Source organism: Sus scrofa, chromosome 4 (assembly GCF_000003025.6).
Source record: "Sus scrofa isolate TJ Tabasco breed Duroc chromosome 4, Sscrofa11.1, whole genome shotgun sequence".
Lineage (NCBI taxonomy): Eukaryota > Metazoa > Chordata > Mammalia > Artiodactyla > Suidae > Sus > Sus scrofa.
In genome coordinates this window covers 103,607,334-103,623,905 of record NC_010446.5, presented here as the reverse complement: position 1 = coordinate 103,623,905, position 16,572 = coordinate 103,607,334, and the positions used below count along the sequence as shown (strand labels likewise).

The 16,572-nt window shown below is 49.0% G+C and overlaps 1 protein-coding gene across 3 annotated transcripts; it reads right to left on the bottom strand.

Moving 5' to 3' along the window:
- On the bottom strand, positions 678-10,724 carry TRIM45 (tripartite motif containing 45). Of its 3 annotated transcripts, XR_002343468.1 has the most exons (7): positions 9,366-10,388; positions 6,750-7,483; positions 5,375-5,504; positions 4,370-4,484; positions 2,737-2,951; positions 2,346-2,472; positions 678-1,455 (listed from the first exon to the last, which is right to left on the bottom strand). XR_002343468.1 is itself a non-coding variant. In XM_001929343.5 (6 exons), exons 1-6 carry the CDS (start codon positions 9,851-9,853, stop codon positions 1,307-1,309), a joined length of 1,743 nt encoding a protein of 580 aa, XP_001929378.1. In that variant the 5' UTR covers positions 9,854-10,724; the 3' UTR covers positions 678-1,306. The 3 variants fall into 3 exon arrangements, 1 of the variants encoding a protein (XP_001929378.1); XR_002343469.1 differs by lacking the exon at positions 2,737-2,951 and having other exon boundaries at positions 2,346-2,583; positions 9,366-10,505; XM_001929343.5 differs by lacking the exon at positions 2,737-2,951 and having other exon boundaries at positions 9,366-10,724.

Genomic DNA, 16,572 nt, shown 5'->3' with positions numbered 1-16,572 from the left:
GATTTCAGTAATTATATTTAATACGTGCTGAGTTTTTGCTCCGTAAGAAATCAAGAATCCCAGGAGAACACAAACTATATCCAGCGAAGCCTCTGGCAGGGCTGGGGCACCGGTGCTATGTACTTCCTCTCCCAAGAATTCTCTTCAGTTAAGCAAGCATGTGCTCTAGGACTCAGTCCTTCTAGTTAGTGTCCTAGGTGTACGGACAAAAGTGCACATGATGCTCTCAAAGATGAGCAGGGCTGTGGGATGTGAGGAGGACACGGGGATCGGGATCCCCTGGCAAGACTATATATACCTGCAAGAAAAGCATGAGGTCCTCTTTCAACAGTATTCCCCTGTATTTACCGACCACGTGTCTGCCCTTGACCAAAGAGTGACCGTCTAGGCTCTGCGGGTACGGGATGAACATGGCGCAGATGGGAAGTGGGGGACCGCCACCTAAATAGCAATATCCCATTATGGTTCATTTAAAGTGGGCCAGCGACAAGTGCATAGATGGAAAGGAGGCTTTTATTCTCCAAGGGAGAGATCGAAATAATGTAGCTCAGGGAGGAATTTAAAAGCTATATATCAAAAAGTAAGGGACCAAGAGCTCCCCAGTAGCCTAGTGGTTAAGGATCTGGCTACCCCCATGCCTGTATAAAACAAAATAATAGTACAGAAAGGACACTTTCTTGAGGGGTGATACAGAGTTTATTGAACTAGATTTTCCTACTTAACACTGAGATCACCTCTAATACCACTCTGCTAGTCAACATGGTACGTTATTTCTAGGCAATTTAGACTTCCGATGAACGGGCTCCGTCATACAAAAACACACGCACACTGTTTTAAAACCGTAGTGCATACATTATGCGCCTAGAAAGCCAGCTTTAAAAACGGCTAGTTTCCAAGATCCATCTGATCTTAAAGATGAACAGATCAGATTTTTAAGATACACACTGTAGGATTCTAAAATCTCTTTTAGCTGTTTGGTACAGCTGCGATCTTACCGGACTTCCGTGTGTATTTTTTAAAAGGACCCGATGAGGGGCACCATCGGTGTTAACTTTAACCAGACCGCTGACTGCCTGCCCCCCCCCCCAAAAAAAACCTTTGGCCAAGAAGAGAGACGTGGTCTGGTCTCTGGTGCTCAACCACCTGCACATACAAGCAGGGAGTAAAACAAAACGTCCTTGGACTCGGGTATAACGTAAGGCACTTTGCTTTTAATTCTGTCTGTTTCTTCAGAACGTAGGTCTGGGGTCCTCCGGGAGTCTGAAGTTGTGCTGGCCGGAGCCATGACCACGCACCCAGGGAGCCATCAGAGTGCCACTGTCCTCAGCAGACCCCTTGGTGCGCTCTGGCCACCTGCCCACGTGCACTCCGACTTCTCAGTCAACTTCCCACAGCACGACCAGTGGGGACGCCCTGGGTGGCCTTTGTGTCCGTGACCACAGCCTAGGTACCCACCTGCATGGCACCAAGAGGAGAGGGAGAAACCACCGTTAGAGGGAAGCCCAGCAGTTACCCCGGAAATCAAAGCTCCTGGTGACATTCAGACGCATGGACGTGAAAACGTCTAATAAAAACGCAGTGAGAGGAACAAGCCAGCGGATGCCTCGCAGTCCGGAGGACTCTCGCGACGGATGAGAGCAAATCGATTAAGGTTCGCTGAAGTTCTCAGAACAGTGTTATTTTAACACTGGTAACTTGAGGAGAAGAACCAGCCTGGATTTTAACTGTAACATAATCCAAATAAAAGAGTGGTGGGAAGAATAAACGAAACAAATCCTGCAGTGTGTATATGCAGGTTTGCAAAAAAAACCCCACCATTAGAGTAAGGACATGACAGAATACTTAAAAAAAAAAAAAAAAAAAAAAAAAGAAATCTCTTGCCTGAGCTTACCTTCTTGGCTAGCCTTTCTCCCCGCAAGAGAGCAGCCCTGGTTCAGCTGATTTAGTCATCTGTTCTCCCAATCCTGCCTTATTTGGAATTTGTTTAAGGTTTTAAAAGGACCAGGATGGGTTTATGCTTTTAGCACTGCTCAGCCTCTGGAAAAGGTGCAGACTGGAATCGAACATCCCAGGAGCAGCACAGGGCTCCTAGGGTTGGGGACCTGTATCAAAACTCAACCAACTCAGAACTTTTCAGTTTGCTATTTCAACTTGCAGAACAGAAAAGCTCTAAAAGAAACCTTTAGAACCGTGGTGTATTTATATGAATAGACTCCACTCCTAGAAACAGAGCCTAAGTCTGAAAGCCCGGAGCCTGGTGGCTGTGTGGCAGCTGATTCCCCCCGCAGGGGGGCAGGTGCAGAGCGGGAGCGGGGGGGTTCTCAGGGGTGACTGCCTCTCCGTACCTGGCATGGTGCCTCCACACGCACAGCGAACAGTCTTCTGGCCTCCGCTGGAGCAAAAGGTGCAGCAGTGAAACACGCCTGGGTGTGGCCGGTGCCTTTTCCTCACAGTCACAGTGAATGGTGAGCCCTTCAGTGTTCAAACCGAGAGCAAAAAACAGCACCTTCTGAGTCGACAGGGCTGTGCTGAGCATCACACGTACTAAATAGAGTGTACGTCACACGGCCTGTCCTGGAGGGCCTGGGACAGCAGGAGGGCAGCGGTGACTGGGGGACAGTCATGAGCTGGGTGCTCAGCTGGGCAGGGCCAGATGCAAATGCAGTGAGAGGAAGAGTCAAGGCATCCATGCTGCCCCCCGCCCCCGAACCCCCAAGCACGTGGACCACTTCACACCTGTAACCCAACTGTGCTTTCCCATCACGGGCTCGGGTCTCCGTCTCCTCCCTTCCCGAGCAATCTCGGATGGTTGTAGAGCATGTTGCCACAGGGCTGGGACATCTGGGGTCCTTCAGTTTCTCAGCACACAGCCTCTCCTCTCATGCATACTGAGCCAGTTCCTCCTCCCACCCCCTCCATCCTGGACGTAACTGTTTCTCCATCTGCTCATTCTGGGTCAGCGAGGACGGAGGGCATGGAGGAAGGTTAAGAGCATGTGGTGAATCGTAATTTCAGATTAGAAACTCTCCTACCTGCCTCCTTCCCTTCAAGGGTAACTGCCCTGCTCCAAGTTCTACCGCATGTTAAACAGTAAATAGTTAATAAGTGTTGCTGTGAGTCTGCCTAGGTGAGAACCACACAGTCTGCAAAAGCACCGAGGAGAGAGGCTGGCACCTTAGGAGCCTTTCAAATGTTAAATCTCCCTTCCTTTAAAGAGTTTAAAATCTATTTTAAAAACAACTTGGAGTTCAAAGAAATGGGTTCAAATTCTGATTTTGCTCTCCAGGTACTGTGCTGAATGATCCTTATGTCTGAGTGGTTTGGGGGAAAAGTGAAATCGTGTGTACAAAAATATCACCCCCTTCTGGCATCCTGTAACAAGCAGCAAGTGGCCACTGAATATAAGTCTTCCTAGTGCACAGCCACAAGCCAGAATGCCCTATGGTGTGTCATTGTCCCTGACGGTGTTGATTTCTGGTTGGGAGAGACCCCTGACAGCTCAAGTGTCAGCAGAGACTCTTCTGCACATTGGGGATTAGCCAATTTTTAGAAATTCGTAATTTTTAAACTGGAGTTACATTTGTCTGTGGAGGTGGCATGGTAACCATGGTAACAGATAAGCATATATATATCTATACGACAAGGTAGGGAATTGCATGGGCAGATGGTTGAGGACAGGGCACAACTCCCAATGCTGTTTCCAGTAAGTCCATGTCTGGTCAAGAGTCTCAACAAAGCCAGAAGTTCCTGAGCGAGATCCTATTTCTTCAATGTGTGTACACTTGTCTGCTGGTAGACTGACCCCTGTGATCAAGGCATCTTTCCCAAATGAAGAATTCCAACACATCAACTGGGAGAATGATAAAATACAAGCCTAACTGCCAGGAGATGAAGTAGGGCTAGAGAGTCATGGTCACTGGCATCTGCTAGGAGGAGTAAGAGCTGCCAAATCTGGGCCATTTCTTTTGCTCTTTTTTTGGGCCCTACCCACAGCATATGGAAGTTCCCAGGCTAGGGGTTAAATTGGAGCTACAGCTGCTGGCCTACACCACAGCCACAGCAACTTGGGATCTGAGCCACGTCTGCGACCTACACTATAGCTCACGGCAACGCTGGATCCTTAACCCGCTGAGTGAGGCCAGGGATTGAACCTGCAACCTCATGGTTACTAGTCAGATTCGTTTCCGCTGCGCCACAGCGGGAACTCCTAAATCTGAGCCATTTCTAACGGGAGGAGCAGTAAGAAGAAGAGACTCCTGTTCACGTCCTCTCTACAGCTGACCCTGTGAGAAAAGTCTCCACATCCTAAGGGGACAGAACCCAGGGGCCAGGGTAAAGGGTCAGGGAGTCACAGGCAGGTCTCACTTACCTGCACATGCTGCTCCTTGATACAGACCAACACCGTGTAGACACCAGGTTCCTTGGGGGTGTAGGAAATGCAGTATGTCCCATCCTTGTTGTCGTGGACCATTGTTTTAACTGGACTAAGTGGAGAGGAGTTTAAAAAAACTACTCAGAAGCCTGCTTTTAGGCTGTAAACTCTACGTCATAAATCCAACGCTAATTTTAAACGTTTCCCAAGCGGGATGTGTCTTCTTGTTTCAGAAACTAATTTTACTACAGAAGGTAAGCAACATAAATGCTGATGGAATCTGAGGTTCGGATGAATTCCTTGAAAACATTACTACGTTCTCTCCAGCTGGCTTCTATGTACCCGCCTGTTCTCTGTCCTTCCTCCTCCCGCCTCTAATTCCAGAGACATAAACCTTTGCTCCTTGCACAATTTAGTGGCGAAAGTGGGGCTGAATTTGGAGAAGGACACCATTCAATCTAACATAGACTATTTTTCAGTCTATTCAAAGCTTGGGATGAAGGCAGTCTACAGGGCAGATCGGACCTTTGGGAGAGAATTGAATACTAGCATAAAACCCATACAAGAAAACACATTTGGGGAGTTCCCGTCATGGCGCAGTGGTTAACGAATCCGACTAGGAACCATGAGATTGCGGGTTCGATCCCTGGCCTTGCTCAGTGGGTTAACGATCCGGCGTTGCTGTGAGCTGTGGTGTAGGCCGCAGATGTGGCTCAGATCCCGTGTTGCCATGGCTCTGGCGTAGGCCGGTGGCTATAGCTCCGATTGGACCCCTAGCCTGGGAACCTCCCATATGCCGCGAGAGCGGCCCAAGAAATGGCAAAAAAGACAAAAAAAAAAAAAAAGAAAACACATTTGGTCCACTGGGTCCTATGGCTTTCAGAGCCTCGTGGGGAGGCAGGCTGTAACCACTGCAGTGACGGCTCCACTACTGCAAAGGACCTCAAGTTTCCAGCCCCATCACCGCTCATCACCCATGACGCCTGACTGTATAATACAAACCTGTTCTTCTTATCTTTAGGGACTACTGCCACTTGGATGTTGTCTCCTCCCCTGCCCATGTTCTCTCCGGCTGCATCCTTACAAAGCAGGGTGAAAGAGGCTGTCTGTTTCTCCCGGGCTCTGTGGAGATCTGCGGAAGATAAACACCCAGTCCTCACCTCCAAGGCCAACCGCACTGGCTGGGTCCCCAGATCAGAGAGCATCTTGCCTTTTCTCCTTAGGACTAAAGGTTGTCCCTCCTGTGTCCTCCCCTTCTTTTCCCTCCCCACCTGTCTCCCCGAGCACAGGAGTCCCCCCTGGTGAGCCTGGTTCTCTGAGCCAGCAGCGGCTTTTGGATCACAGAGGATCCTGGACCTTAATTTCTGCCTTAAGGAAGAAGCTGTGAAAACACTTAGGCTTGACATATGTAGTCAGACCAAAAAACTTCTAGAGACCATGAGAGGCTGATGACCCCAAAACTACCCTCTCTGAGCTGCAGATCCTGCTGGAAGAGGAAGGGGTACATTTGACCAGTTTGGACGCTTCATGTTGGGAACCACCATACTGTGGGACAAATATGCCAAGGTGTTGGGGACAATATTGAATGGCTTCAGCCCCTGGTCCCAAAATCAGATGAAACAGGCTTCTTAGCTGGGGCTCGTGAACTACTATGAGGTCTTACGGAGGGATTAAGAATCCCCTGAAATTGTATGCCCAAGCTCGTGTTTCTTGGGGCGAAGTCATCCCCAAAAGGATCTGTGACCTCCAAACAGTTAACACTTCCTGTGCCGGAGTCAGGATGACTTGAGGATACAATCTGCCTGTCAGGACTGTGCTGGGAAATATATGTCTGAATAACACGCTTCCTTTCGGAAGAGAACACCAAGCTCAAAAGCAATCGGTGTGCGCCCTAGTGAGTGAAGAGCCTACCATGTTCTTTTAAATGCCCGTATGTGGCTTACATGAACCAAAACGGGCAGAGAAGAAAGGCAACCATAATCCAGTCGCCCTCACTCTGACACGCTCTCCAGAGCCTGGTCCGCACCATCCTCTCTGAATGGGCAGGCTCTTGCCCCGCCCCAAGGTCTATGCTGTTACATCTCCTAGGGGCACTGTCGCTGTCCCGTCGTCTGAGAGAAACAGTGTGATCCTTGAGTTCTTTGGCAGGCACTACTATTCTCAACTGGAAAAGGGTCAAGCCTCACCCTCGTATGAGATCTTAGCTGTATCCTGACCGGAACCAACCAGAAAGGAAAGGGCAAAGGAGGGGTCACCATCCGTTGGATCCAAGTGACTCTCCCAGCTGAATGAAGGCTGCGGCTGAAAAGGCCACGCCGTTTTCACACCAGGTCCCCGTCCACTGCCCTCTCGATGCCAGTGGGAAACGCCTTCCTACCTTCCCCCTGCAGCACGCATTTGGCTGGATCGACCTCTTTGGTGTTGATGGCCCCATAGACCGCATAGCCACGGCACAGGCCTGCTTTCTCCTTGGGAGAGAAGGTGATGTTCTCGTTGACGCCGGGATGAGCGCTGTATTCCACTTTGTTCAGCTTTGCCAGCCGTTCCACCACCACCCCCTTGGTGACGAGGATCTCCAGGTCGGAGCCGCTGCTCAGCAGGTGCTCGGTGAACTCCACGCCGGTCCGCATGTCTGCCAGCAGCTGCTCCAGCTGTGCCTTCTGCAGCTGCAGGGAGTTTTCCTTCTGGACCCGTATGTCTTCCAGCTGCTTCAGCAGCTTGTCCCGATGCTCCTCAATGGCCTTGATGTAGCCCTCGGAGAAGGTCCGGACTTCGGTGGCCACAGCCTCCACTCGTTCCTTCAGGGCACTGTGGGTCCCTTTGATCTGCGCCAGCGCTGCCTCCAGGGCCTGCACGTGGGGCTGGGTGCCTTTGAGGAGCTCCCGCACTGAGTCCCCGTGCTTGTGGATCACGTTGCTGGTGAAGTCACAGGGGTGCTCCCGGTGCTCCCCCACCACGCAGTCCCGGCACACGGGCCGGTCGCAGAGCTCACAGAACAGCCTCAGCTCCTCCGCAGGGTGAGCAGGACACAGAATGGGTTTCCCAACCTGGCTGTAGCCTTTCAAGTCTTTGAGGTCCACCATGGTATGGTAAGTCGTCTTCTTCTGCCGTCTAGGGGCAAAGAGAGGCAGGAAGGGGAAATTAGGGGACAACTCTAGTTGGGAAACAGTCCTGCAGTTTTTAATTTTTTTGCTTTTCATGGCTGCACGTGCAGCATATGCAAGGTCCCAGGCTAAGGGTTGAATCGGAGCTGCAGTTGCCGGCCTACACCACAGCCACAGCCACGCCAGATCTGAGCTGCCATCTGCAACCTACACCGCAGCTTGCAGCAACACCGGATCCTTAACCCACTGAGCGAGGCCAGGGATTGAACCCACATCCCCACTGACACTATGTCGGGTTCTGCTGAGCCACAATGGGAACTCCCAGTCCTGCAGTTTTTAAGAGCATGGGCCCTGAAGTCCAACAAAACAGAGTTCATCTCCTTGCTCTGCCTCTTACCAAATGGCCGCCTCAGATTCCAGTTTCTTATCTGTGCAGTGGGCAGAAAACCTACCTAAAAGGACTGTTGTATAGGAATCAATCAGCTAGGGCTCTCTGGCTCGGCATAGGACTTTGCAAGAGGATGCAACTCGAAGGCAACGTTCCCCAAAGGGTTTAATCATCAAGTTTAGATAAGAGCCGAAGCCTACTCTTCCAGCAAGCGAGAGGGGAGAGCACAGTGGAGACGTAGCAGCAAAACAAAAATGTGCCAAATGGCACAGCAATAAGCCTCAGGGAATGAAAAAGCAGCTAGCTGGCCACCACAGCAAGTGTTCCTTAGCCTTCATCGAGGACTTGGGTAAAGCACTTCCTTTGACTAGTGCCTACATGACCCAAAGCAGCAAGCTAGAATCTTCCTCAACAAGAGTCATTGACATTATTAGGAGTCAAATCAGTGGTCAGTAAAATCAAAGCTTTTTTAATTCCTCTTTTCTGTAGCCCTCCACAGACCCAGGGAAATCCTTCGGAAACCACGGTGACTGTTCAGAGTTCCCCTGTGAGCATCGGCAACTCGATGCTTACGTGTCTACTCTGGCACCAGAAGAGTGGCTGCCGAGAAAACAGCGTCAGCTGTTTGGCTGGCAGCAAAGTGGTCATAATTACAAGTTCAAAATAGAAAGACCAAAGACTACTAACTTGTTCTGTTGGTGAGGCCAGAGAACAAATGGAAGGCTGACCTTAAAAACTACTTTAGGCTAATCCCCAAACCTTGGCCATTTTCCATTGTAACGCTCTGGAATAGCGCAAGAGGGTCTGAAGGAACAAAGTGATTCATCTCACAAAGTTCACCAAACGCTATAAAAGACATTATCTGCACCCCAGTAAGCACCTACCAGCCCACCTCGCCAAGTTCCCCTAACTTTAGGGGACAAGGCAAAGGCTGAGATGGGATCCCACCAATTAGCATCTTATAGTGGGAAGGTAGCAGAGATTAGTAGAAAAAGCATAGAGGCAGTCTGAAGACCTGGATTTAAAACTCTGTTCTGTAATATACTACTTACCAGCTAGGGGACCTGTGACAAATCACATATGGCTGAGCTTCAGTTTCCTCAAATAATAAGGGGTGAAAACAATGCCTGCTTTTCTATGCATTGCAAGGATCAAATGAAATCAAGGCCAGGGGCTTTGGTATTATATTCATTCTCTTTCTTTAGCACCCAGTACAATTATTCACTATACAAATGGTTGATGATCCAAGGAAACTGAATGTGCTTTGTAAGCTGAAAAGGACTCTGCAAACCTCTGCTGCTGTTATTACCATGGGTATTATATAAAGGCTGCAGGAGTTAACCGCTGTTCTGGAATATCTGTAACCACATCCTATATTGCTCTCTGACTTTGCATGGCATTCGAGCTTTCCTTTCCATCTGCTCACCCAGGGAATTCTCTGTCTTGACACCTCTTTGCACTCCGCTCTTAAGCCACACCAGGTGGGGTGTCCCATCTTTACCTATGAGCCTGGCAGCAAAAGTGGCAGAGATTGGCTTTGCAGGTCTGACACCTCTTCTCCACTTCCCTGTCGCTGCACAGGTCACACACCAGGCCCTGGCCTTCCCCACGCAGACTCTCCAGCATCACATCATTCATGGCCAGGTGGTCTATGGTTAAAGCCTTCACTCCACCCATGGGCAGGTCCACCTGAGCATCACATACCGGACAGAGGATGCCGATCTGCGGCTGCAGAGTGCATGGCTTGAGTTCCTGGAATATTGACCCCTCAGAGCTTGTGTCAGAGTCTCCCCCACGGATGTCCACTACTGAGAAGGGTTCCAGCTGCTCCAGACAGGTGGTGCAAACTGTGTGCAAACAAGGCAAGAGCCTGGGGGTCTTGAAAAGCCCCATGCACAAAGGGCAGTGAGTCTTGCCTGAGTTCCCAGGTGTGGTCCCACATGGGAGTTTGCCCACGAAGCCCAGCAGCGGCTTCCTGTTTTCTGCCATATTCCCCACGTTTGTGCTCAGTATCAGAAAAGACCCTGGGCAATTCTATAATGAAGTAGTAGGTGATTAGGCCCACCCAAAGAGAAAGTTTCCAAAACTTGAACAGAGACCATGGGGACTCTCTCTTTGGCAAATCAAAGGGCAAAAAGTTAGAGGATTCCTTAAAGGAACCGCCCACAGAACTACTCAACAGGGCCCCCTCCTTTGCAAGGCATCCCATACCAGACACGCCCACGGCCTCCTCTAACCCCCTAAATCCTCCGAGGAGGCGCTTCCAGGTCTAAGTCTCCTGCTAGACTTCTGAACCCCTGCATCTCTAACACCCTCTACTATCACCCCCCTCCCGCTGCCACCCGTCCGGCCCCGCGCCAGACACGCGACAAGTGCCGTCCCCGCCCTCGCGTGATGCGGTTGGGGGGCCTCCCGCTCCTTCCCCCAACCCGGCCCTCCGCGGAAGGCACATGGAGGACGAGGGTGCTGCGAGGTCTTGCCGGCTCTTCGGTTGCCACCGCCTGCCCACTTTCCGGTCCAAGGTGGTGCCCGATGGCTCCGGCCCTTTCTCACACCAATCCCAGTCGGGGGCTACTCGGGCGAGTCCAATCACCTTGGGAGAGGCGCGGCCTTCGCCGCAGCAGGACCCGCCGCCCTTCAGAGTGACACCAGCGGCACCCAGTAAGCTTTGGAAATTCCACATCTTGGCCGGTGCCCTCCGGGAAGGGGCGGGATCAAACTAAAGGCAGGAGGCGGGGCTGTCTGCGGGGTTAGTCCTCGGAAGAAGAAAAGACTGAGGCTGGGAGTGAGCGGCATAGTACAGCCGGCGTCACCGTTTTACGGTGACTGTCCCTTTCTCTATGGCTGCGGCGATCAGAGAGGCCAGAGGAGCACTTAAAAAGCCGCGCTGATGGGCCACGGGACCGCCTCCCCCGCGCCCTCGGATTGGTCCCACGATCCCAGTTTGGGCCCTCCCATTGGTGGGTGGCGCTGTCAGTTGGTGCCGGGCTCCGCCCGGGGCGTTGAAAGGGGAGGTGTTTTCCTGGTTGTCGAGGTTTGGGATGTGTGCGGTTACTGGCGTTTCTTCTCCGAGCTGGTGTCAGCCTGAGAGTTCCCCTCTGGGCTTCCCAGCTTATTTTAGCTCTGGAGTCCCTCAGGACTAGCGGGCTGGGTACAAGAGCTTCTAGAAGAGGCTTGCTGGCTCCTGGCGTTTTCCGACCCAGGCTGGTTCGGAAGACCCCTCAGGGAGACCGTTGCACCGAGGTCTAGCGTTGCCTTCGTCCGGCCAGCGCCCAGGAGCCGACTCCCCGTTCCCTGGAGTCGGAGAAGCAGTTTTTTCACCCATCCGGGGCAAGAGGTGCGGATGACTAAGGGGTGGTTTTTCATTCAGAATTCTACAGCTTTGTGTAAGAGAAACAGGGCACGTTTGTCCCCCCGTTTTTATCCGTCAGGGAGGGCCGGTGGCTGGTCACAATGGGGTAGTGGAAGGTGTCAAGGAGGGATAAGCCCTTTGTGGGCTCACAAACTAAGGGGAAAATGAACCCATCAGGCACCCTTTCCTTCGCGATTCACAGTTTCTTGGTCTCCTTCTTTTAAGTGTCCTCAGGAGTCTGCTGATTTAGCCGTATCTGGGATTTTACCTGGGATGTAGGCCTTTTATCTCCCAAGTTCCACACGTGGTAACCCTCTGGCTTCTTACCCTCCATCTGTTCTCATTATCTTCGGCACTTAAGCCCCTGGAGGAGGCCTGATTATCTACCTCACAGCTCGCTTTATTCATCACCTCTTGGACTTGATTTGGACCCAGTGGGCAACTGTCTCACTGATGTCTTCATTATCCATTCCATGCTATAGGCACAGTGCCTGGAGCCTAAGCTCTTTTAAAAACAAAAAAAAGTAGAATCTAAAACAACACTCTGAAATATGAAAAGAAAACTATAAAATCAGAAATTGGAATGTTTGGCCATTTCTAAAATATGTTAATGAGTCAAATGCCACTTTTATATGTAAATTATATGTAATTTCCTAAAGGAAGCATGCCGGCAAAGGTCTTAAAATAGTTCTTACCTAGATTTTTTTGTGGCTTCTTGTCCTTCTCTGTACCTACTGACTCGGAATCTGCTTTCTCCACTCCAGTATGAAGTCAGTCGCAGCAACTGCAGACTTGGATTTGTTATATATCCTTGCTCTGAACTTCACCTCAACACTCCCCGATGCCTTGTGATGCTTTGCTTCATCTCTTATTCATGCTCTTATCATATTTCCCATGGTAGATGTTACAAGCTTCTCTTGTCTAAGAAGTGCTTTATAATTTACATGTGTGTTATTCCATTTACTCTCTTAACAACTCTGTGAGGAAAGTCTCAAGTTTGGTGGCCAGCCCAAGGTAGCCCATCTGAGACTTGAATTCTGTCTCATGATGCCATGCCCAACCACCTCTACCCTTTCTCTTCCCAGCTGCTGCTGCTTTTTTTTTTTTTTTTTTTTTTTTTTTGGTCTTTTGTCCTTTTTAGGGCCACACCCGCAGCATATGGAGGTTCCCAGGCCAGGGGTCCCATCGGAGCTGTTGCTGCCAGGCTACACCACAGCCACAGTAACGCCAGATCTGAGCCATGTCTACAGCCTACACCACAGCTCATGGCAACGCCGGATCCTTAACCCACTGAGTAGGGCCAGGGATCGAACCCACAACCTCATGGTTCCTAGTCAGATTCGTTTCCGCTGTACCATGAGGGGAACTCCTCATCGCAGCTTCTTAAGCATTAAATCCTTTATATACTCAGCAGGTATATAAAGCAGGAATATAAAGCAGACTTTAAGAAAAGCAATTTCCTCACTTTTTACCAAAAAAATCTGGGATTCATCATTTCTCCTCTCATACCTCTCCTAACTGCTTTTCTTCTCTTCCAAGGTTAACCTCTCAAGACTTCTGCTCTTAATTCCGACCTTTCCTGCCTTCGCAAAACCTTGCTGTTCCTACATTTTCCATCTGTCCTTTATGCACGTTCTTCTACCAGATCCTCCTTTGACTGGGCTGCCTTTTAACTTCCAGACCTTTGTGACTCTCACCACTACATTTCTCGAAAGAGTAGTCTCACTCTCCGGCTTTCATCACCTTCTTCTCAGTGTCACCATCACCGCCCCCGTTTTTTTCCTCCCCCCTATAAACTCCTCTTTCCTACTGAGACTTTTCTCTTGCAGATGACAAGTGACCACATCACTAGCCCTTTCTCACTACAGTCTCTTTGGTATTCGCTATTGTTATGTACTCCCTTGTATTTAAAACGTCCTCTCCCCTCGCCTTCTGAAATAGGCTGCTCTCCTGGCCTTGTAATTTCTTGAACTGCTTCTCGCATTCTCCTTCCTCGCTGGTCCCCCTTCCTCCACTTTATCCCCCGTCTTTCCTTCTCCTGCAGGTGAGCCTGAGAGTCACACTTTCAGTACTGACCACTCTCCTCAGCGTTGGTCACAACCGTCTATTACACACCTGCACCCAAATGTCACCCCATCACCTTTAGGGCCACATAAGCTTAAACTCCATTGAACTTCTATTTTATTCTCTCAAGGATATCGTCATTGTCCCTTCCCCCCAACTTGAGACCTTATAGTGCTTTTGGCCTCCTTTCTCTTTTTCCATATCCAGGCAGGTACCATTTTTTTTTTCCATCCCCACTGCCAGCACCTTACTGAGCAGAATTTTAGGATGATAAAGACTTCGTCCCCTTTACCTCAAGTATTAGAATAATCTCTGAATTCCTGCCCTCCACTCCTCCCCCAATTGATTCTACATGGTTTTTCAAAATTAATTATAAAACTATGGTACGAAATCAGTCTTCAATCTGAAAGCTTCAGTAGCTCCCAGTCTCCACAGGATAACATCTGGATTTCTTACTAGATCCATAAAACTGGCCTTTATTATACCTAAACGTTTGGCCAAACACACTTTTTGATCTTATCCAGTTTTGTCTTCAGAATGCTTCCACCTTTATTATTTAAAATATCTTTCCTTCTGTGTTAAATTGCTTCATAGTACTTTGTTGAAACTTTCCCTGCTCTTTCAGAGCTTCAGATTTTGAGCTCCAATAGCTCTTTTGCCCATACTTCTCACTTTTCAGCTTCTGCTGCATTCTGGCATGAAGTGTTTTTAATTTATTCTTTGTCTCTCCGTTAAGACTAAAAACCCTTGACAACCAACCCCATGCCTACCGAGGAGACATCTAATAAAGACTTGTTATCAGTGAGGCAACTAAATGACCTCAAAGTAGAACAAACGGGAGTGCATGCAACCAAGAGTTTTGTGGGTCATGCAAACTGTAAGTGATATGGGTGAGATTATGGGAGAGGGTTATTTAAGGATTCTCCTTTCCCAGAATTAGTTTTTTGGTCCATGCTCACCTACTGCTTCAGCTTTCTGGGGACCCCAGGTAGCAAATCGTTACAGGGAAGTGAAGAAGTCATGGCATCTGAGGAACAGGCCCAATGAAAGTGCCCAGGTCTTTCAAGGTGTCTAAGAAGCTTCTGCCCGCTCCTGTAGCCCAAGAGGGGGAAGTACCAAAGACAAGGAGGCCAGGAGGGGGGAATGACCCAGCAGAAATGAGGCAGGTCTGGATTGATCCACACCACCAGACACGGAGTGAGGGTATAGAAAGTGAACTGGAGAGCTATGTCGGATTTATCTTGCACCACTGTACCTATTTTCTGTCACTCACCATCCTTCCTCCTTCCTATTTCAAGGCAAAGAGAAGCCTTTCTCCTTAGATCTGGCTTCTGAAGCCCCATTTCATCTGCCTCCTTTCTCCTCTGTCTTCATCCTCTTTTCTGGTGTTTTTTTTTTTTTTTTTTTTTTTCCCAGCTCATACCCATGCTTCAATCTCTTCTAGCCTACGACCCTCTCCACCTCCTGATTTCTCTCTGCCTCTTAAAAAGAATAATCTGTGCTTGCTTCTCTAATTCTCCTCACATTTTTACTCCTAAACTCAGTAAACCTGGCTTTTGCTCTCACCATCCCCTGAAACTGCTTTTCCCAAAGTCCCCAGTAACTTCCCACTAGCTCTATCCATTGGATACTTTTCAATTACGATCTAACAGAATTTGCTATAGCTTTTGACATTGACGACTGCTGCTTCTTGAAACTTTCCCCTTCTTGGTTGCTGTACCAGCGTTGTTGATGTTCCTTCCTCTTCTGGCCGCTCTAACCACTCCTTTTCTTTGTCCCTGTGGTACACTTCTTCTTCCACTCGGATCGCAGATGTTATTTCCTGGGGTCCTTTAGCCGCCTTAAAAAAAACAAAAACAAAAACAAAACAAAAACCAAAAAACCCCTTTGCATCCTCCCTTGGTCGTTGTGGGATTTGGAGGTGATATATATAAAAAGCACCAGCCCACTTTCTATGTGGGGCTCTTTTTACTGTTGCTATTACCTGCATCGTATCCCTGAATGTACTCCCTCCCATGCTTATCATCATTTGGATGGCTAATTAGTGTCCCTCTTTCCAGTCCATTTGCTATAACCTGGTAGAGATCGTTCTAAAACTGCCGTTTGATCATGATCTTCCGTGGCTGTTCACTGCCTTCATTTACTCGGCATTTAAGCACCTAGAATATGTTTTTCCCAAATGTCTTCATGGCGTGCTCCCCACTAGAATCAACAAATTCCGTGAAGGGAGGGACTTTTGACTATGTGCCAGGAGAGATCATTGTGTAGAGCAAAAATCCCTGCTCCCATGCAAATTATCCTCAAGTTAGGGGCTTGACGCCCCCTCTGCCAGCCCAGCCAACCTCATGTTTTGCATTGCCCCACCCCGACCCCAGCATGTACCCTGAGCTGCAGCCTCTTTTATGACTGTGTAACCTAACTTGTTCTGCCTAGGGCACCCTGCCCATTCTCCTTGCCTAGGTAATTCCTACCCATTCTTCAAAACTCTGTTTTCTGACATCCGCCTCTCTAGGAATCCTTCATTCATCAGGTCTTTTTGAGGTGCTCCTCCATGCGCCAGTCATGGTGCCCTGTGATGACCTCTAGTGAGTCTTAAACAGTCTGCATTCCAGTTTTATACTTGCTTGTCTGATTCCCTCTGCCCTCTGTCCTCACTGCCCATCCCCCTCCCACCACCCCTCCCAACTGAGAACAAGGAACAGTGTCTTATTTCTGCATTCCTAACATGGGGCACGCGTCTCAAACACAGTATGGTTTGATAAATGTTTGATGCGTGAATAAATGGCCTAGATGCATGTTTATCTAAGAAACTGATCATAACGTAGGACAGATGACCAGAGAAATGCATTGTTTATTTCAGAAAATCATTTTTGCCTTTGATTTTTTTTTTTTCCCCAAGAGCCTGATTCCTGATTCCTAAAACAGTCTTTAGTGCCATCTGGTGGAAGTAGCTATACTGCTGATAGAGCTTGGATAGAGCACACTGCTGTGTTTTATTTTGAACAGAGACATAGAAGGGAGAAATTTTGTATTGCATCATTGGTGCTTTGATTTCCACCTGGAAATCCACTGTACCCTTAGATGATTCAGTATAAATACTCCCTTATAATGGATATTTTGTGGTAAATGGGGAACTTCATCTTTGAGAAGGCGTACAGTGCACTGCCCAGGACGATCTGAGCTTCGAGCCTCTCCTTACGTAACTGCTTTAAGGTCAGACTGGAACTACACCAGACCCAAGTTCCCTTATTACTTAACTATTCACCTTTTCAGAAAAAACTTTTTGGTTGCC

Coding starts and splice junctions, on each gene's coding strand:
- TRIM45 (XM_001929343.5), bottom strand. CDS start 9,853: ATGGCAGAAAACAGGAAGCCGCTGCTGGGCTTCGTGGGCAAACTCCCA. Junction 7,484..9,365: donor TTTTGCTGCCAGGCTCATAG/GTAAAGATGGGA, acceptor CTTTGCCCCTAG/ACGGCAGAAGAAGACGACTT. Junction 1,456..2,345: donor GTGTGGAGGCACCATGCCAG/GTACGGAGAGGC, acceptor GGTGCCATGCAG/GTGGGTACCTAGGCTGTGGT.